Source organism: Melospiza georgiana, chromosome 8 (genome assembly GCF_028018845.1).
Source record: "Melospiza georgiana isolate bMelGeo1 chromosome 8, bMelGeo1.pri, whole genome shotgun sequence".
Taxonomy (NCBI): domain Eukaryota; kingdom Metazoa; phylum Chordata; class Aves; order Passeriformes; family Passerellidae; genus Melospiza; species Melospiza georgiana.
Genome location: NC_080437.1, coordinates 23,555,142 through 23,578,813, shown reverse-complemented (window position 1 = coordinate 23,578,813; position 23,672 = coordinate 23,555,142). Strand labels below are relative to the sequence as shown.

The 23,672-nt window shown below is 58.7% G+C and overlaps 3 protein-coding genes across 6 annotated transcripts; 1 reads left to right on the top strand and 2 right to left on the bottom strand.

Moving 5' to 3' along the window:
- Positions 1–112: 112 nt before the first annotated feature.
- On the bottom strand, positions 113–2,341 carry EXOSC1 (exosome component 1). The gene is made up of 8 exons (XM_058029471.1): positions 2,288–2,341; positions 1,960–2,075; positions 1,734–1,808; positions 1,076–1,164; positions 830–863; positions 663–713; positions 500–584; positions 113–362 (listed from the first exon to the last, which is right to left on the bottom strand). Exons 1-8 carry the CDS (start codon positions 2,316–2,318, stop codon positions 256–258), a joined length of 588 nt encoding a protein of 195 aa, XP_057885454.1. The 5' UTR covers positions 2,319–2,341; the 3' UTR covers positions 113–255.
- Positions 2,342–2,476: 135 nt separating this feature from the next.
- ZDHHC16 (zinc finger DHHC-type palmitoyltransferase 16) lies at positions 2,477–8,430 on the top strand. Of its 4 annotated transcripts, XM_058029469.1 has the most exons (11): positions 2,477–2,541; positions 4,401–4,895; positions 5,095–5,289; positions 5,477–5,565; positions 5,775–5,803; positions 6,007–6,140; positions 6,361–6,408; positions 6,978–7,063; positions 7,335–7,458; positions 7,531–7,601; positions 7,939–8,430. In XM_058029469.1, the coding sequence occupies exons 2-11, from the start codon at positions 4,659–4,661 to the stop codon at positions 8,051–8,053; spliced, it is 1,128 nt and encodes a 375-aa protein (XP_057885452.1). In that variant the 5' UTR covers positions 2,477–2,541; positions 4,401–4,658; the 3' UTR covers positions 8,054–8,430. The 4 variants fall into 4 exon arrangements, with proteins under 4 accessions (XP_057885452.1, XP_057885453.1, XP_057885450.1 ...); XM_058029470.1 differs by lacking the exon at positions 6,361–6,408; XM_058029467.1 differs by having other exon boundaries at positions 7,335–7,601.
- Positions 8,431–8,599: 169 nt separating this feature from the next.
- Positions 8,600–23,629, bottom strand: MMS19 (MMS19 homolog, cytosolic iron-sulfur assembly component). Its single transcript, XM_058029562.1, has 31 exons — positions 23,510–23,629; positions 19,906–19,954; positions 19,071–19,171; positions 17,495–17,580; positions 17,016–17,090; positions 16,484–16,553; positions 16,160–16,288; positions 15,887–15,948; positions 15,516–15,602; positions 15,129–15,203; positions 14,774–14,851; positions 14,334–14,472; positions 13,843–13,997; positions 13,596–13,674; positions 13,215–13,340; positions 12,824–12,905; positions 12,405–12,502; positions 11,900–12,037; positions 11,512–11,667; positions 11,165–11,264; positions 10,909–11,011; positions 10,739–10,813; positions 10,478–10,604; positions 10,295–10,395; positions 10,171–10,227; positions 9,875–10,061; positions 9,681–9,763; positions 9,418–9,582; positions 9,279–9,338; positions 9,059–9,159; positions 8,600–8,979 (listed from the first exon to the last, which is right to left on the bottom strand). The coding sequence occupies exons 1-31, from the start codon at positions 23,604–23,606 to the stop codon at positions 8,952–8,954; spliced, it is 3,069 nt and encodes a 1,022-aa protein (XP_057885545.1). The 5' UTR covers positions 23,607–23,629; the 3' UTR covers positions 8,600–8,951.
- Positions 23,630–23,672: the final 43 nt, after the last annotated feature.

The window sequence follows — 23,672 nt, the reverse complement described above, 5'->3', positions numbered from 1 at the left end:
TGCCCCTGGTGCTGTGGAAGCTGTTCCCTCAGCTGCTGTGCTGCAGGAGCCAGACCAGAGTGCTGTAGATAGCCCTGGCTCCCACACTGACTGTAAAGAACAAAGCAGGAAGCTCTCAAAAAAAATTTATTATCCACAAGTAGCAAACCTGTCCTTGCCAGTGGAGGCCTGGCTGAAGCTGTGAAGAGGGTGGGAGCCCAGGGGCTGCTCTGGCTCCACAGGTCCCAGTGCTGCAGCCCCCTGCCCCCTGGGGTGTTATGTCTGCAGGAACTGGGGCTGCACCCGGGCCACCTTCCGGAACTCCTTGGTGTGTGTCCGTGGGCACTGCATCTCGCACCAGCTGATGGGCACCATCTGCACCCCTGGGGACACAACATGTCAGGGCTGCTCCTTCCCAAACTTGCACTCCTCCATGTGGAGAGGGAGGCAGCTGCATCAGCTGCCCTAAGGCAGGGATGAGGCAGCACTGTTTCATCCCAAACCCTGTCTCTGTCCCTACCTGCCTCACTGCGTGCCACCACCACGCCCAGCTCGTTCTCTGCTGTGCTCAGCAGGTAGTTGGACTGTGCATCCCCCAGGGAGATCTGGTTGGACAGGGGTTAAGGGAAAGACTTCCACAGGGGAGCTTGAGCCAACCCACTGTCCCTGAGGGGGAAGGATACAACTTTGGCCAGGACGATGTCACTGGGGCGGAAGCTCTTGTACACTTCTACCTGCACAGGAGAGAGCAGGCAATGCCACACAGCGCCAGGCTGCTGTCAGTGGGGGCCCCACAGGCAGAACCTGGGGGCAACGGGTATGGAACAGTTCCTGGCAGTGCCTCACTGACCTTATCCTTCTCTGTGGCTCGGATATCTTCTTTCCTGAAAAAGGAGATGGAGGGATCTGAGTGCCAATGAGCACAGACGACTCAACAGCCTGTGGCAGAAGCTGTCCCAGCCTCCCTGGGCACTCAGCAGGACCTGCTGGACACCAGCCCAGTGCTCAGGGCAGAGCTCCAGCTCAGGGCAGCCAGCTGCACTGCCCACCTCGGCCTTCCTCCCCCTGAAGGGAGGGGATCTAACCTTTTCCCTACCGTATGGTGCCTCGGAAGGTGGATTTCAGCGGCGTGGAGCCAACATACAGGATGTGGACCTTGGCAAAGCGAGAGTTAATACTGCAGACCTGCATGTAGGAAAAGGGGACTCAGTGGTCCAGGCAGGGAAAGGGCAAGGAGCAGGCAGGGCTGCACGGGGAGCTCAGGTCTCACTTGGCCTCCTCCACCCTGTGACCAAGCAATGGTGGGACACCTGGCAGCAAGCCAGGTGAGGAAGATTATACTTGTGCAATTCGAGGCACCAGAATAAGGCTGAGACCTGCAGTGATCCCAGTCCCTCTCCTGCCACCAGGAACATAAGAAAACTAATCCCTGGTCTGTGTCATCCTTTCTACAAGCTGCTTGAGGCACTGATCTGCATGCTCCTTGCCCCAGAAAGAGTTACGGAAGGAGAGCAAAGCCTCCCCTCAAGCCCACCTCAGTCTCAGGGGAGGTGTCCCTCATGCCAATGCTCACTTTGTGAGTGAGGGACTCAAGTGAGCCCCTGGGCTGCCCCTGCCCTGGTGGGAGTTGTACAGAGGGGACTAAGAAGCTCAGGGACTCCTCACCCCACCCTATCCGTGTGCAGGAACGAAGCTCAGTAGGAGACAGAGCCGAGGCCCATGCAGTTTGTCAATGCAGCGCTCCAGTGCCCCACCTTGCATGTCACCACAGCCCCCACGTTGGGCAGGAGCTGGGACTCGCTGTCTCTCACCACCGACACCACGGGCAGCTGCAGGGCAAGACACGAGGGTCAGCACAGGATCACCAGCCGAACCCCATCGGAGTCCGATATTCCATCGCAGCCCATCAGGGAAGCTGTGCAGCCTGGGCACACAGCACTCAGCCCTGGGGAGGAGCAGCCGTGCCGCGGCCGCGCTCACCTCGTTGTCCTCATTCTTTCTCTCCAGACAGCCCGCCAGCGAGGAGAAGATGAAGCCATGACGAGTGTAGGTGCCGCTGCCAGCCGTGGCCTCCTCCGTGCTGCACAGCCGCTCACCTACGACACAGGGGCTCAGGGGCTGCCGGGGACCCGGGCCCGACCGCCCTGGGCACAGCGCTCGCTCCCAGCCGGCCTAGTGCGGGGCATCCCCGGGACAAACTCCCCCGCACTGCCTCGTCCCCTGTTCCTCTCCTAGGCCACCGCGTCCCCTTCCCGGGCAGTAGCAGCCCCATTCCCAGGAGCCCCGCACCGCCCCGGGCCGCACTCACCAGGGACGCAGTAGCGTGCGGGAGGCGCCATGCCCGCTGCCGACAGGGCATCACCAGAAAGCCCTCACCCTATTGGTTCCAGACTTCAATGCTGCCCTGTAAGCGTCTCGGCTATTGGTTCTCGCCTACCCGACGTGAGGCATGCTGGGATCTGTAGTCCGGTGACGGCAGCCGGTGCTCCCGGCATGCCGCGCGCGGGCGCTGCCCGTGGGCCGGCGGGGCCCGGGCATGGAGGCGGCGGGCGGCGGGCCCAGGTCGGCGGCGCCGGGTGGGGGTGTCAGGGCCTTGCCAGAGGCTCTGGGCTTGTGGGGGCTGTGGCTGCCGTGGGGCTGGGCGCGCTGGGCGGCGATACAGAGGCGCCTGGGGCGGGGAGCGCGGGGGCTGGGAGGCGGTGGGGGATGCTCTGTGTGCTGTGGGGCAGGAGGGGCCTGAGCGGAGCTGGGAGGCCGTGGGGTCTGTGGGGTCTGTGGCCATGGGGTGCGCTTGGGATGGGAGGCAGCGGGGAATGCTGCTGGTCTGGAGGGGCCGGGATGCTGCGGGGCAGGGAGAGCCGGGGTTTCGGGGCTGGGCGCGGGATCGGGCTGCAGGCGTGGGCAGCCTCTGAGCATGGGGCTGAATGGCGGAGAGTGTCCTGGCGCTGTGGGGCTGGGTGCTGCTGAGCCGGGGAGCCGGGCGCTGTGGAGCCACCGGAGGGTGCCACAGGGCTGCGCCTGGGTGCCCGGGCCTGGCAGGGGAAGGCCTCCTCTTTGCCTGGGGTGGGGCCAAATGCAAGGATCCCCACCCCTCGGCTGTGAGGTTGGCAGTGCTCTTGTCTGTGCTGGGGGCTGCTGTCCCATTCCCCTGGGCTCGGTGCCCCGCGGGGATGTGGGGACGGCCATGGACAGGGCGAGGGCTGGATCCCAGTGCCCGGCTGGGCAGGGGAAAGTTTTGTGACTCTACTGGAGCCTCATCTCTGTGGTTGTGCTGCTGTCTTCAGGCAGCTGCCTGGGGACAGTGGGTCTTGCTCTGGAGCAGGCTGGCTGCCTCCCCTGTGGGTTCCCTGCCCAGCAGCTGCCACTGTTGTAGGTGAGGAAGCTTCTCGGGGGGCAGGAAGGTGCTGTGTCTTTGGAGGAAAGGGCTGACCTCAACACCCGCTTCTGGCAGTATTTTGTCTTTTATCACACTGACAGCACAGGGATGTGCACCAAAAACCTGCATGTCAGGAAGCTGTTGCTCCGCTTTGCACCTGCTGAGTGTCAAAGAAAAGCTCTTGGCAAACCAAAGGGGAAATGTGGAGAAAAGGGTGATGCAGGCGTTTGCATATCCCACCTGTCCCATACCAGGGCAGGAGCCATGCCTGTGACCTGGAATGGGCTGCTGGGTCTGGGGTCCTCATATCCAGCACATCCCAACCTTGGGGTCACTCCTCAGGCAGGGTGGGGGAGAGCCCTGTCTCCTTTAGGCTCTGGATGCTGCAGCTTCTGCCCTCACCCTCCCTGCTGCTCCCCAGGGGCTGTGTTGGTGGGCAGAGCAGTGCAGAGAGACGATCCTGCTGGAGGGACTCTGAGCTCTGGCACCAGAGCCTGGCACCAGGCCAGGGCGAGTGCTTGGCCCAGGCTCAAAACGTGCCTTGGCAAGACCCTGGGGCAGCCTTGCTGCTTAATATTGATGGCTATTGCCTGCACGGGTGCCTGGGGGCCCCAGCCCTGCAGATCGTTTTCCCATGTGCTGGGCCAGATCGGGTTCCTCGTCACTCCCAGCAAAGCTCTCAGGCAGGACAAGGGGCTCAGCAGGCAGGGGACCACTGGCTATGGGCTGTTCCTGGGCCTCTCATTTGCTGGTGCGTGGCACTGTTCGAGGATGCAGGCGAGGAGAAAGAGGAAGTGTTGGGACTCCTGGAGTGAGGTTGGGGGAGCAGCCTCTGCAACTTGGTCCAGAAGTTGAGGTGAAGGGAAGTAGCATCCTTCACTTTAGGGAGGGACTAGGGGAGGAGGGGTAATCCTTTACTGGCTCCTCCACATTTTCCTTGTGCGAATTCCCCTGTTCATGAACATGTTGGGAAGGGCTGAAATCATCCCTGGAAATGGCCCAGCATCCTGGATGTTCATGCCTTCTCTGGTTTCCTTTGAGTCAGACTCTCCGTGTCACTCCCCCGGCCCCCTCCCCGCTGGGAAAGACGAGATGGGACCAGAGAGCACCTGAGCCCAGATGCTGAGGGGCCTGTGCCCCCTGCTCCGTGCAGAGAGACATCCCGGCGACAGCGGCCCCGCAGCCTGCGGGAGCTCAGCTTCTCCAGCTCGGCACTGCCGGCACCAGCGCGTCGGGGACGGCCAGGCAGCAGGGTGGCCTGCCCACGCCCAGCTCCTGTCCCCCCAGGCGTGGTGTGGCGGGGATGAGGAGCCGGCAGCGGATGTTTGCCGCCGTGATGCGCCTGCTGCTCAAGTGCCTGCGGCTGGGGCGGCGGCGGCGCTTCAGGCTGCTGCGGCAGCTGGAGCAGCTGTGGCACTACGGGCACCTCTGCCTCCGCTCCCTGCTCTACAACTCCTTCACCAACGGCGATGTGGTGCTCGACTCTCTCTTCGAGCCGGTCTACTGGCTGGTGGACCATGTCACCCGATGGTTTGGTGTGGTGAGTCCCCCTCTGGGGCAGGGTGCACGTGGTGCTGGGGCAACGGGCTCAGGGCTGCCTGTGCTTCAGGCAGGAAGTGAGCTGGGACCTCAGTGTGTGGTTCGGATTGGTTTCCTCTGGCTCTGTCCTGGCCGTGCCTCTTTCCAGGCAGCGAGGGACAAGTGCTGCCCATTCCAGTGACCAGGTCCCTTTCCTGTAGGTGTTTGTGGCACTGGTGATTGGGCTGACGAGCTCTATTGTGGCCATCGTGTACATCTGCCTGCTGCCCCTCATCCTGCAGACCTACACACCTGCCTGGATATGCTGGCACCTCGCCTATGGACACTGGAATCTCATCATGATTGTCTTCCACTACTACATGGCTATCACCACTTCACCTGGGCACCCACCACAGGTGGGACACCAAGGGAGCTGCAGATGGTCACTGGGAACAGCCTGGTGACGTTGTTGCAGGATGCCTTTAAACTGGGGAAGCTGGCCTGGGCAGTGCAGAGTGGGGAGGCAGTGGGGCAGCACAGAGGAGAGCAGGAGTGTGAGATGCAGGATTTAAGATGCACAAATCTCTTCTGACCTGTGCACAGGCCAAGAACGACCTCACTGGTGTGTCCATCTGCAGGAAATGCATTGCCCCTAAGCCAGCTCGCACCCATCACTGCAGCATCTGCAACAGGTAGGACACCCTCCCTCTGCCTGGGGCAGCCTTTGGAACCCTGTTCCTCACCCCCTGCCTGCCCCAGTATGAGACAGGGGCCCTTCTCCTCTGCTCTGCCCCCTCCTTGTCCTGTCGCTTGTAGCCTGCAGGGCTGGGGGGTGCCTGTCCCCTCCCAAGCACACCCCTTGCGCTGGCTCTGACACTGGCACTTGTCTCCTCTCTCCCAGGTGTGTGCTGAAGATGGACCACCACTGCCGTATCCTTCTGCAGTACTAACCAGTGGCACACTCCTGGGGGAACCAGCACTGCTTCCCCCTTCTCTCCCAGTCCCTTCTCTCGAGGAGACAGCCAGCATAGGAATGGGTGATGGGAGCAGGGCCCAGAAGAACTGCCCTGGTCCATGGGCTGGGTTTGGAGCCATGGTCTGTCACCGTTATGTACCCTTGACCCCAGAGGCAGCCTGGCTAAACAACTGTGTGGGCCACTACAACCACCGCTACTTCTTCTCTTTCTGCCTGTTCATGACCATGGGCTGCATTTACTGCAGCATCAGTGGCTGGGACATGTTCCGGGATGCCTACGCAGCCATTGAGGTGAGCAGCTTCTCCTGCCACGCACCAAGACTGCCTGGCTGCCCCAGGCTGAGCTTGCAGAGCAAGGCTGGGCCAGCCCCAGCCATATAGTGACTGTGCTTCCCCTCTTCCTCCTCCTGCAAGGCCCCCAGCTGCTCTGGTCCTGTGGGGTGTGAGGGGAAGGGTCCCTGTCCCGCTCCTCTGAGACACATAACTGGTGCCCTGTTTTCCGTCCCCCTAGAGAATGAAACTGCTTGAGAAGGAGAGACTGCAGGTGGCTGCCAACCAGGTGGGACATCCCTGCCCCCCAGCTGCTCCAGGCAGTGTGGAGCAGAGCTGCTGTGCAGGCTGGGTCCTGCTTGGGACTCCGTTCTCAAGGAGCACCCCACATCAGAACCAGCCCCCATGTTCATCTCACATGTCAGAGAGCTGGGGCTGGTCAGGCAGCTCTGCTGTGGACAATGCCTCCAGCAGCTTGGGGTCTGCCTCTGCACCCAGCTTCCAGGAGCTTGGGTTGGTGACAGCTTCTTGGCATGCTCAGGCCATGGTCTCCTGGTGAAGCTGCAGCACTACATACACATCTGTCCATGACCACCAGCTGCAGTGTCCTGACCAGGCCCTTGGCTGCTCCCTGCCCCCTTACCTCCAGCCCACTGTTCCTCACACCTGTGCCAGCTCTGGGTGTCTGTCTGTCTGTCTCGTGGCTATCCCAGCTGCCTCCCCCTCACCTTGGCTGTTGCATTAGTTCCAGCTGCAGTCCTTTCTTGCTGTCCAAGAAGGGGAAGGGTGCAGAGATCCCTGTCTGGCTTCAAGCTCTAAAGCAGTTTGGGTAATCCTCCCCATCTGGTCCTTTTTCAGACATACTACCAGACCCCACCACCCACCTTCACCTTCCGCCAGAGAGCTTTCCACAAGAGCGTGGTCTACCTCTGGGTCCTGTGCAGGTGAGGGGGCCCAGGGGCTGGGGAAAACACAGTGAAGCCTGTGACACTGCTTGCCATCTGCCTGCCTGTAGCTGGGCTTGCTCACTCTAGCACAGAGTTTGCTGCCCTGCCACCCTCTGGGCCACAGAGAAGGAGAGTTTTGTCTCGGTCGCAGGAGATTAGACAAGCTGACCCACTTGTGCAGCTGTGGGGAGGCAGCCTCAGCCCCCGCCAGCTGCAGTGCCAGGGAAGGAAGGCCTGTGTTCCACCTGCTGTCCCTTGTCATACCTAGCTCGGTGGCACTGGCCCTGGGTGCCCTGACGCTGTGGCACGCTGCCCTCATTACTCGCGGGGAAACGAGCATCGAGCGGCACATCAACAGAAAGGAGAGGCAGAGACTGCAGAAGAAAGGCAAGGTGAGCAGAGCCCACGGCACGGGGGCTGGCTGGGGCAGAGCCAGACGTGATGTGCCTCTCCCTGTCCTGCAGGTCTTCAGGAACCCCTACAGTTACGGCAGCTGGGATAACTGGAAGGTGTTCCTCGGTGTGGATGTGCCAAGGTAAAATCCTGGGGAAGCCCCTGCCTGAGAAGGTGGTGGCTCAGCAGCCCTTGGGGTGTAGGGACAACAGGGGCTCTCCTCGGGCTGCTGGGGGAGAGGACAACAGTGAACATTGATCCCACACTGCACTGGGCTTTGTAAGGTGTGGAAGACATGGACGTCATTGGCCTTGTGCCTCAGGAGCCCTGTCTGGTGACAAGGTGGCCTGCCCAGCACACCTTTGCCAAGAGAATCTGAGCTGAGGAGCTCAGCAATTGTGACAGCTCAGGATATGGCTCCTCAGAGCTGAGAAGCACCAAGACTTCACCTTTTGGCTGTGGCCTCACTTTCCCCACAGGCACTGGCTCACCCGTGTCCTGCTGCCCTCTCCTCACCTGCCCCACGGGACAGGCCTGAGCTGGGACCTGCCTCCATGCGTGACGGACCAACGCGCGCCACTCCTGGCAATCTGAGGCCCTCTGCTCTGGAAATCCCTTCCTGCAGGCAGGGGAACCCACTCCACCACTGCAGCTTCCTTTGGCCAAAGTGCCTGGCAGAAGGCTGGCACATATCATTGACTGGAGCCAGGGCCATGGGGAACTCTTATGGACAGCGTTGGTGCCTGGACACCTGCCCTCTTGGCTCTTGGTAGCTGCAGGCAGCCCAGGGGCGAGGTGGCAGAGCTGCTGTTTCCTGCTCCAGCTGGCTGGTGCTGGCCCTCATCAGCACAGGTACGGGCCAGCATTGGCCCAGCTCAGCTCTCTGAAGGGCTGGGCACAGAGGATGGCACCCCCAAGTGCTCCCCGGGGAGTCTTTTTAGGACCATCTACTAAATACTGTTTTTTTTTAAGGGAGTCTGTTTTTGTTATCTTGTGGGGGACATGGACTTCTGGGGATGGGAGAAGAGGGACAACGATGTTAAAAGAAGAGGAAGGGTCTATAACCAGCAGGATCTTAAGCAGCTGAACACACAGAAGAGCACTGAGGACCCAGCCTGAGCTGCATGGAGACCCTCAGAGCATTATCAAAACAGATATATTTATTCTTCTGGTACATGGGTTGTCACACACCACACGTGTGCACCGACCTGTCCTCTCCACTCACATGTGGCAGGGGCTGTCCATCACTGTCCCTGGCTGCAGCAGAGGGTGGGGCAAGCCACAAGCAGCATAGCTCCTTCCCCGCTGTGGGTGCTGGGAGGGGACTGCAGCGAGGGGTGCTGTCTGCTGGCCTGCACGCTCCAGCCCTAGCACTCGGGCACTCCTGGGCTCTGAGGATCCAGAGGGTCCGTGGCATTTGGTCGGATGACTTGGTGGCTTAGCGAGGCGCTGGTCAGACTGTTGGTCAGCACAGGGAAAGGACACAGGGTGCTCACCTGCCTGGGCTCCCGAGCAGGAACCTGCAGGGACAGAGATGGTGCCATCAGCCACATCCCCTACACGCTGCCACCCCCTCAGCAGCTACTTCCACACACTCACCATTCTCCGCGTGCTGCCACTGCTTCCTTCCGCACCAGCCTCTTCTTGTCATCCAAAGGCTTGGCCAGTGCCCGGATAACTCGGCCCTTGTATGGGAGCAGCTGTAGGACAGAAGGGGCTCTTTGTGAGAGGAATGGATGCTGGCTGCCCCCAGGAGATCTGGGAGCCCTTGCCCCTCTACATGCAGGAGCAGGCAGCAGGGTGCTGCAGAAGCACTTACCACTGTTGTGGGCAGACTGGTAAGGGCATGGGCACAGCGCAGGGCGGCGATGCGGACAGCCTGGAACAGACAGGGATGAGGGCAGCACAGGGGGCAGGACAGAGGGGCAAAGCAGGGAGGCAGGAGGGGGTGCACGCACCATGGTGGGGCTGGAGGTGAGGTTGAGGAACTTGGTGACCAGTGTGTCGACATGCAGGCTCATGATCTGGGGAGCTTCGAGCAGCAGTGGGTGGAGGCAGCTCAGTGTGGAGAGCTGTACTACACGATCTGAGCAGGACAGGGCCTCAAGCAGGAGGGAAAGCAGCTGCAGAGAGAGGGAGAACACAGTTACATGAGTAACCCCAAACCATGCACTCCACAGTATCACAGCTCACCCTGCTTGCCACCCAGGCTGGCTCTTACCGTGGGCAGCTCTGTCACCAGCACAGGTTTGGGGAGGTGATTGAGCACATGGGACAGGCCCTTCAGGTAATTGGCCTTCACATCTGTGGAGAGCAGAGATGGTTACAAGCAGCCTGCAGAAGGAGGAGATGGTGGCTCAGGTCCCCTGGTTAAAGGGTCAGGAGTGGTGAGGCTGGGCTGGGGGTGGCACTCACCGGGGCCAGCCCCATGGAAGCCTCGCACCAGCTTGGGGACGTTGTCAGTGAAGAAGCGCTGGCGGAACATGATGCGCACGTCAGCATGGCAGCCCTTGTGCAGCACGTCCGGGGACTCGGCCATGAGCAAGGAGAAGCCGTCGGCTGTGGCAGGGCCCAGCTCCGTGTCACCCAGCAGGCCCAGCAGCTGCAAGGGAGAGAGCCCTGAGACACAGTGCCCTGCTCCTGGGGGTCCCCAGCCAGCCATGGGGGAGCAAGGCAGGTTTCTTAGACCACCCAGCCCCACTAGCACCTACCTTGTCTGTCAGGCAAGAGCTCAGGGGGTGGTAGCGCAGCACCAGGGCTTTGGTCACCTGTGCAGGTAGAACAGTCAGTGCCAGGCTGGGTCCCCGTGCCCCACTCATCCAGGACAGGCCTTACCCAGAGCAGCAGGGTGAGTGCCTGCGTTCGGCGGGGCCCCTCCGCAAGGCTGGGCTCCATCCTGTTCACTGCAAGCTGCAGGATTTCATCCAGCTGCTGCCCTGGGGATGGAAGGGACAAGCTGAGCCATTCCTCCTGTCAGCAGTGGGCAGGGACACCTGGCATCTGCCCCAGCCCCCTTACCTGCTGGGTGCTTGTTCACCAGCCCTGCAAAGCACTTGGCAGCTGTGGTGGCCGTGAAGGGACAATTGGAGGAACAGCTCAATGCCAGCAGCTCCCGGAGCAACCATTCCTGCTGAGGGATTGCCACCTGGAAGAGACATAGAATGTGTTATGGCCCAGGGCTGCAGCTGCTCCCTCAGTCTGTCCATGGAGCTTGGTGTGGACAGAGGCTGGAGGGTGCTTGGGCAGGGCTCCTCTCCCTCCTGCTCCCCATCAACGCACATCGCGGGGCAAGGAGCAGACGAAGGCCATGAGGAGGGCGACGAGGCGTCTCTGTGCCTCCAAGTGCTCCCCATCCTGCAAGGGAAGAACAGTGTCCATGTCATCACAGTCCTTGCTGCCAGCCTGTGCAAACATCCTCATTCTGGTGCCCCAGCCCCAATCAAACATACCCCGAAAGGCTGGAAGGAGCAGGGAAAACTGTTTTGGGGTAAGAAGGAGACATCTCCATCCAGAAAGAGGGGCACCACCTGAGACACACTCTGGGCAGCCAGCCTAGGAAAAGACATTGTAGTGTGCTGCTTTGGAAGGGTCACCAGAGACCTCCCAGGAGGCACAGGGCCACCCTGTACAGACAGCAGCAGGGGGCATGCAGCCTGCTCCCTCCCCACGATGGAGCACCCAGCTGCCTGCCCCAGCTTCACTCACTCAGGGCTCAGGTGAGTGGTGGCAGCACTGATGACTGGAATCATGGCAGCCAGCACTTCTTCCTCCAGCAGTGCCTTGCCTGGCAGTGTATGGGTGCTCTCTGCAGGTAGTGGGAGGAATGGAACTTGCTGGAGCCTGCTGTTCAGAAGGAGGAGGCAGGCACAGCCCCCTGAATGCAAACCAGAGTGGGGTAGGGCGCTGGGACAAGGGCAGGGAGCAGTGAAGCCCACTTTTGACAGCCATGGGTGCCAAAAGGCATCAGCAGTGGCACAGACTGCAGGATCACGGACCCCTGAGAGCCCAGGAGTTGCCTCTCTCCCCTCTCCCAACTCCAGCCCTGCACTTACCTGGCATGGCTGCCTGCACAGCCATGGCCAGCAGGCACGGCACCACTGTCTGGTGGAAGTACCAGCAGCCCTCAGCATCCTGCTGGCACTGCAGGGCCACACGGTGCAGGCTCTGGCACACAGAGATCACGTCTTGGGTGTTCTTGGCCTCAGTCCCTGCAGGGCACAGTCACCAGCAAGTCAATCAGCCTCAACAGCCAGCCCCCTGATCTGCACCAGGATCCTGGGACAATGCAGCTCTTCTGACTCCCACTCCACCAGTGGGATGCACAGCCCAGGTGTGGGTTCCTTGTGCCACTGCCATTCCAGCTCTCTCCCAGCCATCACCAGTAACAGGAAGCTCCTGCCCAGACACGCTCTGTGGAGCTGCCTGCAGGAGCTCCATTACCTTTCTGCGCCTTCTGGAGATGCTGTAGCAGGATGGGGACAGTGTCCTTCACGATGCTGGTGTGGGTGGACACAGCTGCCAGGGCCTGCAGGCAGCGCTGCTGCAAGGAGTGACGCTTGTGGTGGCTCTCCTCCCGCTCTGAAGAGGAAACACAGCTCAGAGGGGGACCTGGGGACACCCCACCCAGGCACAGCAGGGCCCACACCCTGCCAGGGTGGATGGGGTGAAGCAACACAGCAGACCCAGCCCATGCCAGGCTCAAGGCACTCTGCCTGCTCTGCAGCTGGGCAGCTCCTTCCCACAAGGGTGGCCCTGGCCCCACACAGGCTGGCTGCCAGACCAGCCACAGCCTCCCCTGTGCCAGCACACAGTGCCTGTGCTGGGAAACCCCAAGGACAGCCACCAACCTACACCACACAACACAGCCCCACTGCCTGGCAGGAGCCCAATGGGGATGGAAAAGCCTTTACCCCAAAACCAGTCACCACTCCTTTCTCAGCCCCACCTGACTGCAGCTCCTCTTCAAGCCTGGGTACCATGTGTCCAGAGAAAACCTTTGGGTAGGTAGGGGCCAGGGACCCAGCTGCCTCCATCGCTGCTTCGCTGCCAGGGGGAAAGAGAATGGGAAAGGTGATGCAATGACTGCAAATCCAGGGCTGCTTGTACACCAGCTGCACAGACCTGGCCAGAAGGTGTCTCCAGAACCCCATTTCTCAGCAACTTGCCTTTTTCACCCCTCAAGCAGGCAGAGCAGAACCCCTGCTTTGACAGGCTCAACTTTGTTATTTCCAGCCCACAAATTGTCTGGTTTATTCCATGCAGTCTTCTTGTTCAGAGCGTTCCTGTGCCTTCCCTCAGACTACAGCAAAGCCAGGCTTTGTTCCTCCACCCAGAGTGTGGGCATGATGCCAGCCCTCTCCTCACCTGCTCTGGGAATCCTCCTCATGCAAAGCAAGACGGATGAGGTGATCCACAACCAGCTCCAGATTAGAGGAAGACAGGAAGCCTGTAACAAGAGCCATAGAGGAATCCTACCCTTGGCCAAAGACAAAGATGCTGGTGTGCTAGACATGATCCTTCCCCCTCATCCAGGCCAGCAGCAATGCAGCAGCACACAAAATGCCAGGGATAAAAGGTGCCCAGCACAAACAGCTAAGAGAGAGACCAAATGTCCCTGGAGCTCATGGCTTGGGTAGAACACACTGCTGCTACTCCTATGCACTTACAGGCAGCAGGCAAGGATGTCCCAGCAGCCACCGTGTCTCTGAGAACACAGTGACACCTCCCCCTGTCTCAAGGGAAAAAAGGCACCAACCTTGCAGGGAGCCCAGGACAGTCAGTGCCTTGATCCCAACCAGCTGCAGCTGAACACTGGGATCCAGCAGCGCCGAGAACACCACAGAGCAAACGGGGGCTTGGTGTGACAGCAGAGGGCTCTCATCTGGAGAGAGGGGCAAGGAATCACTGCCAGTGTCTGGCTGTCACCACACAGCCACCAACACAGCACGTGACAGATGCTTTCTGGGGTGCTGCTTTTGATACCAAATCATGCAGGGTCCCTGGGACATGGCAGGGGCTCACACATGCAGCCACACTGGCCAGTGAGTTCTCCTTGTGTGTCAGCATACAGGAAAGTGAGGTTAGAGCCAGGAGCTCCTGGGATGCAGATGCCTCCAGATGGACCAGCCACCCTCACCTTCTTCCACATGTCCCCATTTCTGCTGCAACTCCAGGAAGCCTAGCAGCATTTCCAGGATTGTCCTCCTCTGGCTGCTCTGCAGGGACACAAAGGTGTAACCCAGATCACCGTCACTGCTGGGACAGAGCTGCACCTCAGCGCAGCACTGCAAGGCCGCAGGGTGCCCATGGGGTCTCTGCTCACAGCCAGGGAAGGACATCCTCTCAGACACCCTGCTGCCCCAGGCCCCGTGGGTGCCCCTCACCTGCGTGTGCTTGGTGTACTGCTCCAGGAGCAGGGGCAGGACGCTGTGGCTGATGCGCTGGTAGGTGCGGAGGGAGGCGCCCGCTGCTGCCTGCAGGAGTTTGGCACTGGGCCACACCAGCTTCATGTCGGGCTCACACAGATGGTGCCTGCAATCTGAGATAGGCTGGGCGTCAGCTGCTCCTCTGCCTCGCGTGCAGGGACACAGCTGATAGCGGGCTGGGACGTGCTGCCAGGGTGCAGCTCTGAGCTGCAGCACAGCCTCCCCAGCTGAGCAGCTTCCCACAGCTCCAAGCGCACAGAGTGCAGTTCCAGCAGAGATGGAAGCAGCTCAATCCCCTTATCCTCCCTTCCTGCAGCCAATTACCTTGGAGAAGCCAAATATTGCTGTGAGGACTAGAAAGAAAAGAGGCTTGAAAGACAAAAGGAAGGCATATGTCTACTTAGGATGCTTTCAGGCGTGGCTGCATGGGGCAGGTCTCTGTTAGCTACCTTGTAGGATGCTGCTGAGGAAGGAGTCCAGCAGATCCTCCGAATCAGAGCTGAGCACGGAGCGGGAGAGGCAGGCAGAGAGAGCACGCAGTGCAGTCAGGCATTCCGTCTCAATCTTCTCGCTCGCTGTCTGGAACACCTGCAGGAAAGGCCACAGGATGAGCTGAGCTCCACTGCCTGCAACAACCACGGGCTTCAGGCTCCCAGTGCAGGCTGAAGGGCTCAGGCTCCTGCCTCACTTCCCACAGGATTTGAACATGCAGCATGGCACATTCAAGCCACATGGACATGCTGATAGGGCTGGCCCGTCCCCTCCACTTTTCACCTGGGGCAGTCCAAGGTCACAGGTGCGACTGCTGGGAGACACGGGGCCCACCTGGTCTGGCAGAGAACTCCTGCTCAGCAGAAGCCCAGCCCAGGTGGAGCCCTGCAGGACTCACCTCTCTGCGCAGGGATGTCCAGAGGCTGGGAAGGAATTCCTGCAGCTCCTTCTGCCCATAGATGGCACAGCAGGCAGTCTGCAAGAGGAAGACAGGAGAAAGCATCACAGAGAAGCCAGTACCAGGAGGACACAGTGCCGGGACACTGCCCATGAACTGGCAGGTTCATGCTGAGCAGCAAAAATCACTCAAGAAAAACAGGAAAGAGTGATGCAGGGCCAAACCAGGACTCTGGTAATTGTGGCTCTGCAAAAGAGAGTCTCTGGCTGGCAGGAAGATGGGCTCAGAAGTGGCTGGCAGCTGCTACTGCCACCGATCAGCTGTAGACTGAAGGGAGCAGGGGATCTCTCCTTACCAGAGTCTGCAGTGAGTCAAGCTTGGCACTTTGCAGCTCTGAGTCCAACTTCTCAATAAGCAGAGGGAGAAGGAACTGCAGAGAGAAACACTTTAATTCAGCCCATCCCTTGTACCACCTTGTCCATGGCCCTGCAAGGCTGCAAGTTCAGCCTCTGCCAGGAGAGCAGAGGTGAAGGGGTACCTGCAATAGGCAGCCCCTTCCCAGGGTGTCAGTCAGCACCCTCCCCATGACCAGCCCCAGCAGGAGACAGGGCTGCCCAAGTGCAAGCTCCTGCTCCCAGTTTTCCCCATCGCACAGAGCCACAGCAGGAGCTGCAGCACTACGAAAGGCAGCCCGTGCTAAGGGAACAGTGAGCTGCACAAGAATCCCCAGGGAGCTTTGTACCTCAGCAAACTGGGTTGTGGAGGCCAGTACAGCCCGGAGGCTCAGGATCAGGTCTTCCCTCTGGATGCCATGAGGATCATTGGGGGGCTGGAAAGGAAGCAGAGAGCAGGTCACCCACCACTGAGGAAACATCTCAACCCAGCCATCAGCCAAAGCTGCATCACTTCATCTCCAGCAAGGCAGCAGCAGCACCAGTCACGGCAGCTACTTTGGCACCTGCCTGTCAGCCTGGGTACAGCTCACAGCTGAACACTGCCCAGCCAAGACCCTTGGCCACCCTCTCATCCCATTCCCTGGAGGGGACACAACCCCCTAAGAAAACACCAGAAAGAAATAAAGTACAGGCCGTGGCACATGGCAGACTCACTCACAGGAGTAAAATCAACAGGGAAGTAGCAGGATGTAACTTCAAACAGCTCCTCCACAAAGGGACCTGCAGACAGAGGAGAGAGAGGGTGAGCAAAGATACTGGGCAAAAAAGGCACAGCAGCTGTGTTCAGCACCCACGATAGGCCAGCTCTGCAGCTTTTAAAGCACGTTAAGGACCACCCCATGCCTGGTCAGACCCAAGAGCCATCCCTCCAACAGCTCAAAGAAAAGGGATATGTTTCCCAGTCAGCTCTGCATGGCAGGTTTAGGCTCACCCAGGGCATAGTCCTTGGCAATGAGATCATGCACAATCTGGAAGGCCACCAGCAGATTGCGGGGATCCTTTTCCCCATCCATGACCTGGATGAAGCCGAAGGTGAAGTTGGCACCCAGGCCTTTCAGCTCTACAGAAAGAAGGAGCGTGAGGAGGTGCAGCACATCAGACCTTAAAACATGGCATTAAATCAGCCAAACTGCCGAGCCTCACAGTCCTTTTCCAGGTCTCCCAAGCAGAGCCACAGAGCCCTTGGAGAAGGTGAAAGTGAGTAATTTTCCCAGCCTCAACAATCCCAGAGTGGTTCTGGCATCTGGCCCCTCACCTTCCTCCCTGGTGCTCATGAAGTTGGTGATGATGCTGTAGACTGTGTGGCGGTCCAGCTGCAGCAAGGACTGAAGGGAGGAGCAGAGCAATCAAAACCATCCTCTACACATGGCAGCACAGCTACCCACTACCCCACATGCCCTTGAGAGAGAGCAGGACCCCCAGCAGCTCAGCTGCTGCTCCCTAGCACAGAGATGCCATTTATCACATGCAAAGTGTGCATGCCTATGCAATGGCACATGAACATGACTCTGTCCCATCACATCAGTCACACCAGGGCCACACATGCTGCCCAAGGCACTGCCAGCAGAAACAATCTTATTTGTGAGGAGAACTGGACTGGGGGCACTTAAACACAGAGAATGGGGCAAAAGGAAATAATTCCTCTAGGGCTGAGAAAAGAGAGGACAAGGGCCAAACTCCTTAGCACTACACTGTGCTAAATGGCCAGTCCTCAGGGCAGGAGGCCACTCCCAGACACACAGGGAGCAGAGATCAATGACAGGAGGATAGAAAATCACATTGCTCACCTGCACATGTACCTCCTGGAAGATGGCCTTGAGCACAGACACTGCTAGCCCTGGGGACAGCACCTCACACATGCTCTGGGGACAGGAAGAGGAAAGCAAGAATACAATACCATGATGGCAGCCACATAACAGAGCTCCTGCCTCCACGCAGCAGCTGCCTGCAGGATCCTCTTCCACAAGAGGGAGAGCTCAGCATTCCTTCCCCAGACAGAACAGAATAAGATGCCCAACATCTGTGCTGCTCCCCAGGGTGGCCAGGGAATCCTTACCACAGGGCAAGAAATCAAGGCAGTCTCCTGTCCCTGGCTCCTCCACAAGAAGCACAGCAGAAGAGAGGAGACAGGGCAATGTTGCCAGATGGGCTGACAGCCCAGCCAGACCCTGCTCACACAGTGCTCCAGCCCATACCCAGGTGTTGCACCTCCCTGGCACTGCTGGGGGATGCAGCCCAGCACTGTGGGCTGGGGGTGTGAGCTCACCAGTGCCCGCAGTCCCTGCAGCACCGAGGGAATCACCAGGTGATTGTCTTGCAGCCGGCTCTCATAGAACAGGACCAGGTGCAGCACTGTCAGAAACAGACCCCAGTGTGTGTTAGCCCTAGGAAACACAGCTGCTGGCCGCTGGCCCCAGCTCAACCACAAACTGATGGATTAAGAGTGAGCATATCTTGCACTGGTGAACGGGACAAACTGCTGCTGTTGGGTGCACCCACCTGGCTCCAACACCTTTGCCCTCCTCTTGTAAGTAGCCCACGCCTAACTGCAGCAGGGCAGCAGCACCTCTGGCTGCTGCAGAGGTGCAGGCGCTACCCAAGAGGCGTTTGCCCTGGCCTGTCCAGACATGTGGATGCAGACACCAGCAGCAGAGTGGCAGTCTGCTCAGCAGAGGCTGGAGGATGTCATGGGGTGGGGTACAGAGCTGGGGCAGGAGCTCTGGCTTCCTCCAGCTTGGCTCCACAACACGTTCCTGGCCCCTGAGTCACGGCCACGGGCGCCTGCACACCCCAGCCCTGGGGAGTGGCAGCAGGAAGCAGACTGGAAGAGCCGGCTAGCAGCATCCTGTGCCCACAGCTGCTGCAGAAACTCAGCCCCCCAGGAGGCAGCCTGACGCAGCACTTGAGAAATTACCTGCGTGAGCAGGGACACGAGGCTCTAGCACAGCTCACTCCCCTTGCTCAATTGCCCTGAGTCTCTTTTCTCCTTCAAGTATCCCCACTGAACCTCCCCACCTCTGGCTGCCCCTCCAGAGCACCCTAGTTCCCATCAGTCATCACACCTGTCTCCAGCTACTGCAGCAGATAAGGTTCTATGCACAGCTGCTCTCAGCTCTGCCTGGCTGCAGCCAGAGAGCCAAATTCCAAGGACTAAGCATCTTTTACTTCCATCCTCCCCTTCCTCCACCTTACTTACTAGCTAGGCCCCCTGTCTAGCCAGCCTGCTGGCCTAAGTTCAGCTTCTCATTTGCAAGGCCTCCAAGCCCAAGCCAAAGCTTGTTAGCACTTACTGGTTTTCCCTGCTGCCAGCCAGCTGCTAATGGGGCATTTAACACAGGCAGACCTTCTCCTTGCCTCCATGAACAGGGCATCTTCCCCTCCCCACCCCAGTGCCCCAGTCCATTCCCATCCTTACACTGATCTCCCCTCCTCCCCAGGCCCCAGGGTTCCTCCTGAGTTAAGCTGGTCAGGCTGCAGGGCTGCAGTGTGACTTGGTGTGTGAAGGACAGTGTTCCGGCTCTGAGTCACCACCCAAGGATTCTGACATACAGATGTATCCCCAATGTGTCCCACGTGGCGCTGAGCACACCTTGGTGTGCAACACCCACACACTGTCAGGGGGCCCAGCTGTCCAGCAATTTGGTGTAGTGACCTGAATTGTGTGGTGAGTTTGGCAAAAAGGCTGCAGCACAAAGCTTTGTGGACTTTGGACTTTGACTCTTAGAGACATGTACAAGGTTGTCACAGTGTTCAATCAACCCCTTTGCCAACTGCAAGACAGACATTTTAATAGCACAGGCTTTGTCCCCAGCCAGACACTCAAGGGCCAGCAAAGCCCTTACCTTCCTTCTCCTGGAGCAGGGAGTAACACTGGAGCAGGACTTGCGACAACAGCTGGATGCCTCGCCCTCGCATCCGAGGATCTGTGTTCTCCAGGCAAAACCTAGGCCAGGAGGGGAGAAAGCCCAAGAAGCCTGTTGTGAGCAGGTACATCCAAGCAGGAAGCACATCCTGAGCAGGCTCAAAAACCAAAGAGGTGTCCCTTTGTGGGCCCGACCACGCCTGACTTGCTGGCAGAGTGGAAACAGACTCCTCTCCCCCTGTCTGTGCTGCATGTGTGCACTCAGCCCCAGGACCATGCAGAAAGAAATCCAAGTTCTCAAGTCAGAGCACAGAAAATGCTATTGCACCATGCTCCCAAGATCACAAGGGTCAAAAAGGATAAAGTCTCTTACAATGAGGCACACCCAGCCCCCAGCTTGGGATAAATGAGCCTAGGCCATGACAGTTTGGACACAAAAGCAGAAGCTGAGTGCCAGCCAACTTGTGACACGGTGTTGTGCAGTTGTATGCTCAGGCAGCTCCTGCTGGGGACAGCCCCAGCTGAAAAGTGCCCTGCAGCATGCTGCCTGCCACAACATCTCTCCTCTGTCCTGGGAGAGCATCAGGAGCTGATCTGGCCTTGCTCTGTCCCAAAGAGCTCCCACATCCAGGGAGGGCAAAGCACTGCTCAAGCCCCACGCTGTGAGCAGACAACATCCTGTCCACTGCCATGTGTCATCCAGTGCTGAAGCTCATCCTGGATGAGCACACTTGTCCTTCTCACTCTGCCTCCTTCTGGGAATGTCCCCTGCAAGGCCCTTACACAATGTATAACTTGCATAAGGCTTTTCTTACCCCAGGGCTTCCACAAGCTGCAGCACCGTCCACCTTCCATCCTTCACCCCTGGAGAAAGGAGGTAAAGAGAGTGAACCAGAGAGATCATGCAGGCATTTTACTGGAGATGGGTGCTGGGACACCTCCCAGCACTGCCCTGGGAACAGCCAGTCAGTGCTGCCTCCTCACCAAGCACCAAAGGAGCCATGTGCACTCAGCTGGTGGGGCTGCCTCCAGCCCTGCCTGCAAACGCCTCTGAGACTGAGAGGAGACAGCCAGGGGAGAGCTTGCCTGCACTTTGTCTCACCCTCTCCCTGCAGCATGGCTGTATGTGTGGCTCCTAAGAGAAGTCTTGCTGTGTTCCACTTCTCTGAGACACTAAAACCCCCTTTTCCAATGTGAGCATGCTGTGAGGAGACAGAGGGCAGCTCTCCAGGTGCTTCCTGAGGGAGAACTGGCTGAACAAGCAGTGCAGACACTAGTGATCACTCAGCTTCCCACCTTGGCTCCATCACCTCCATGCTGTGCAAGAACTGCACTAACTCCTTCCAAGAGGGAGGGCACAGAGAAAGGCAGTTTTGTGGACAGAGGAAGATAAAATGCTGGGATTCCTGGAATCTGTTTCCAACTCTGACTCAGATTCCTTGCCAGGTTGCCTCATTCACCTATGGCCTCTGTACTCTTGCAATTCATCTGGGGGAAGAGTCACTCCTCAGGAGGCTTTGGAAAAGACCTGCTTGCTGCACCTTACAAGAACCTTGGCAGAAGGGCAGGCTCTCCATTCCTGCCACCCATTGCCAATGTGGCACCTCCCCAGAAGGAAAGCTCTGTGTACACTCTCTGCTCAGACATATGCTGGCAGGCATGGGACTGCCTTCCTTCAGGCCCCTAACCTGCAGTCAGGTGTCAAGTGACATTGCTGGAAAACAAGCAGCACCCGTCACTTTCTGCCTGGACAAAACAGCATTCCCATAAAAATACCCCAAATCACCTGGCAGTCACTGAGACTGAGTGTCTTTGCCCAGAGGCACTTCTGGGCACTCTGGAGGGACCTGCTCACCTCTCTGCCCTGCTGAACCTACATGACTGACAGGGCACTCACCTTCTGAGAAGCCCAAAGGTTTCATTATGGGCTTTCCCAGGCCTTGTTCTAGCTAGTGTCTCCTGCTGCTGCAAGCCTTTACTGTCCCTTCCTAAGCAGTTAATTCCAGTATTAAGACACACTGTTCATCACAGAGCTGTCTCTAGGGATGGGATGACAGTGTTTTCTGACAGTGTGTTCTGACAGCAGGCAGTCCTGACTCCAGAGACAGAGCTTTCAGTCCTGCCTGGCGCAGCAGGGAGAGGGAGCCTGAGCTGAGAAACAGAACAGATAAGGGGAGCTGTGTGGAAAAAGAGCCCAGCAAGTCTTGGAATTGACGGGCACAGACTGAAAAGGGGGCACCCTCAGGGACAGCCATGACGTGCTGGCAAAATTTCCTGCAGAAAAACAACAGTAAAACAGCAAGCAGATGCTTTGCATCAGCCAAAACAGAGTGGGCTGCAGAGAGAGCTTGGATGGCCTCTCCACATCCAGCCTCCCAGTATCTCGCTCTGCAAGCTCACGAAGAGCCCTTGTGCCTCTGCACCATCATAGAAAAAGTCTGAGGCAAATGCCATCTCTGTGGCCAGGTGCTCTGCCTCTCTGTGTCTGCAGAGACTGAAAGCAGCTCTACACAAAGCTTCTGGCTCCCTACTCAACAGGAAAGAGCTGCAGTGCGATGGCCAAAGCACAGTCAGGTACTGATACACCCTGAGGTCAGCAGCTCCTTTGCTCAGCTCAGCAAGGGAGCTCCCTGTGCTCTCAGGGACCCCGGTGTGACCAGCTTTGCCTTGCCTCACACGGTGTGGCCACCCCTCCCTGGCACAGCCTGTGAGTGTGGTGTGCCCGTGGCCAGCACAGCTCATGGACCTGCCTCATCAGCACGGCAAGCACAGTGGTGAGCCCTGAAACTGCTGCCTCCACATCTGGCAGCAGCACATATGCCCCGAGGTTAATCAGGCACCTTGAATCCCTTTACCAGGAGGGGCTGCCTTGCTATTCTGGCATTCCTGTAGCTCCCAGAGACTTAGCAGAAGGAAGCCATTCACCCTGTGCTCAATTGCTACTTTGAACCAAGCTGCTCTCTTTCCTGACAGGTCTCTCCCCCTTTCAGTGTCCTTCTAGGTATTAGTCCCTTCTGAAGGACTTCATTCTTGTTTCCCCCACACCTTCAAAATGTGAGCACAACATTCACAGGGAATGTGTAATGGATTCTGTAACAGCAGTAGCCTTCTCTCCCCATTTTTTAAGATGAATTCAGCCTCCTCCTGCCACCCACTGACCCATGCAGCCCAACCTGCCCGTGACAGCACCAAGGCCTTCAGGCCACTTGCCAAGTTACGCTCATTTTAGTCCTTAGCAACAAACTGGTGAAGCTCAGTGTGGCTGTAACAGCAATTTCACAATGGCCATGAGCTTAGAAAAGACCTCCCTATCCTTTTGCTCAAGGATACACAATGCAATTTAATCCTTTCTGATGTGTGGTTCTGTACGAGGTCAGAGGGGCTCAAGGACACTTGCCAGCACCACTGTTTGTGAAGGGGGGCTTGTCACAAGAGCCACACGGCTGAAAAGGGCTGGGAGGAGCAAGAGGGGAGCAATTCTCTTTGTACGTCTTACAAGAGACAAAGCTTTCTCCAGGCACTTCTCTAACATGACAGCAGGTGACAACAGCAGTTGTAAGGTTATCCTTCCCCACGTACATCCCAAATATGTCGGAGACTGTGTAACCCCTCTGCACCATCTTGAATGTCACATAGAATTCTTCCCAATTTCCCTGGCATTTTCTTCAATCTGTGTTACATGAGCCACTGGGTTTCCTTTCTGTTTTGCCAGCTCATCTCATTACCAAGACTCTACATAGCAGTTCACAAGCCATCAGGCCTTGGGAAAGGTTCTAGAAGGTACCTGTCTGTGTAATGTAACATACACAGACAGCCCCTCTCGGCTCTCCGAGCTCCTTCCCGAAACATGCTGAAGCCACTGCCTACACAGACAAAAATATCACCTTATCCTTAGAAAGCCACATTCCTGAAGCTGTAACTTCCCTAATGCAACAAAGTCACCCAATTGCTGTTCGAAGGAGAAGGATAAATTATGCGATGAAAGCAAAGGCAAAGTCTTGCTAGAAACCACAGAGAGGGGGTAGTCTGCAACTGTCACCTCCCACGGTCCCTGAGCAAGGCCATGAGCTCTCGTCCCACTGCCGATTTCTCTGCCTCGCACACGTGCCTCGCTCCTGGAGCCCCTGACCCCCGCGGCTGTCCCGCTCTTACCGCGCACCTCCTGCAGCTCCGAGCTGCAGGCCCTACCCTGCCCTTTCCCACGTGCCCTGCCCGCACGGCAGCCCCACAGACACGCTCCGTCCACACCCTACCCTACCCTGCCCTACCCTGCCCTGCCCGACCCTGCCCTGCCCGCAGCCCCACGCTTCCTCCCAAACCCCTCCCCACGCCGCCACGACCCGCCCGTGCCCACGCCCGCCCCAGGCCCCGCCGCCGTGCCCACGCCCAGTCCCGCCCCGCCCCGCCCCCGCGCGGTACCTGCCGCCACCTCCGCGGCACGGCCGTCCTGCTGCCCGGACACGAAGTCCCGCACGGAGGCGGCGAGAGCCTCCGCCCCGGCCCCGGCCGCCGCCATGACACCCGCGCGCAGGGCCGCGGCCCGGCCCCCGCACCCCGCCTGCGCCTGCGCGGGGGCGGTGCC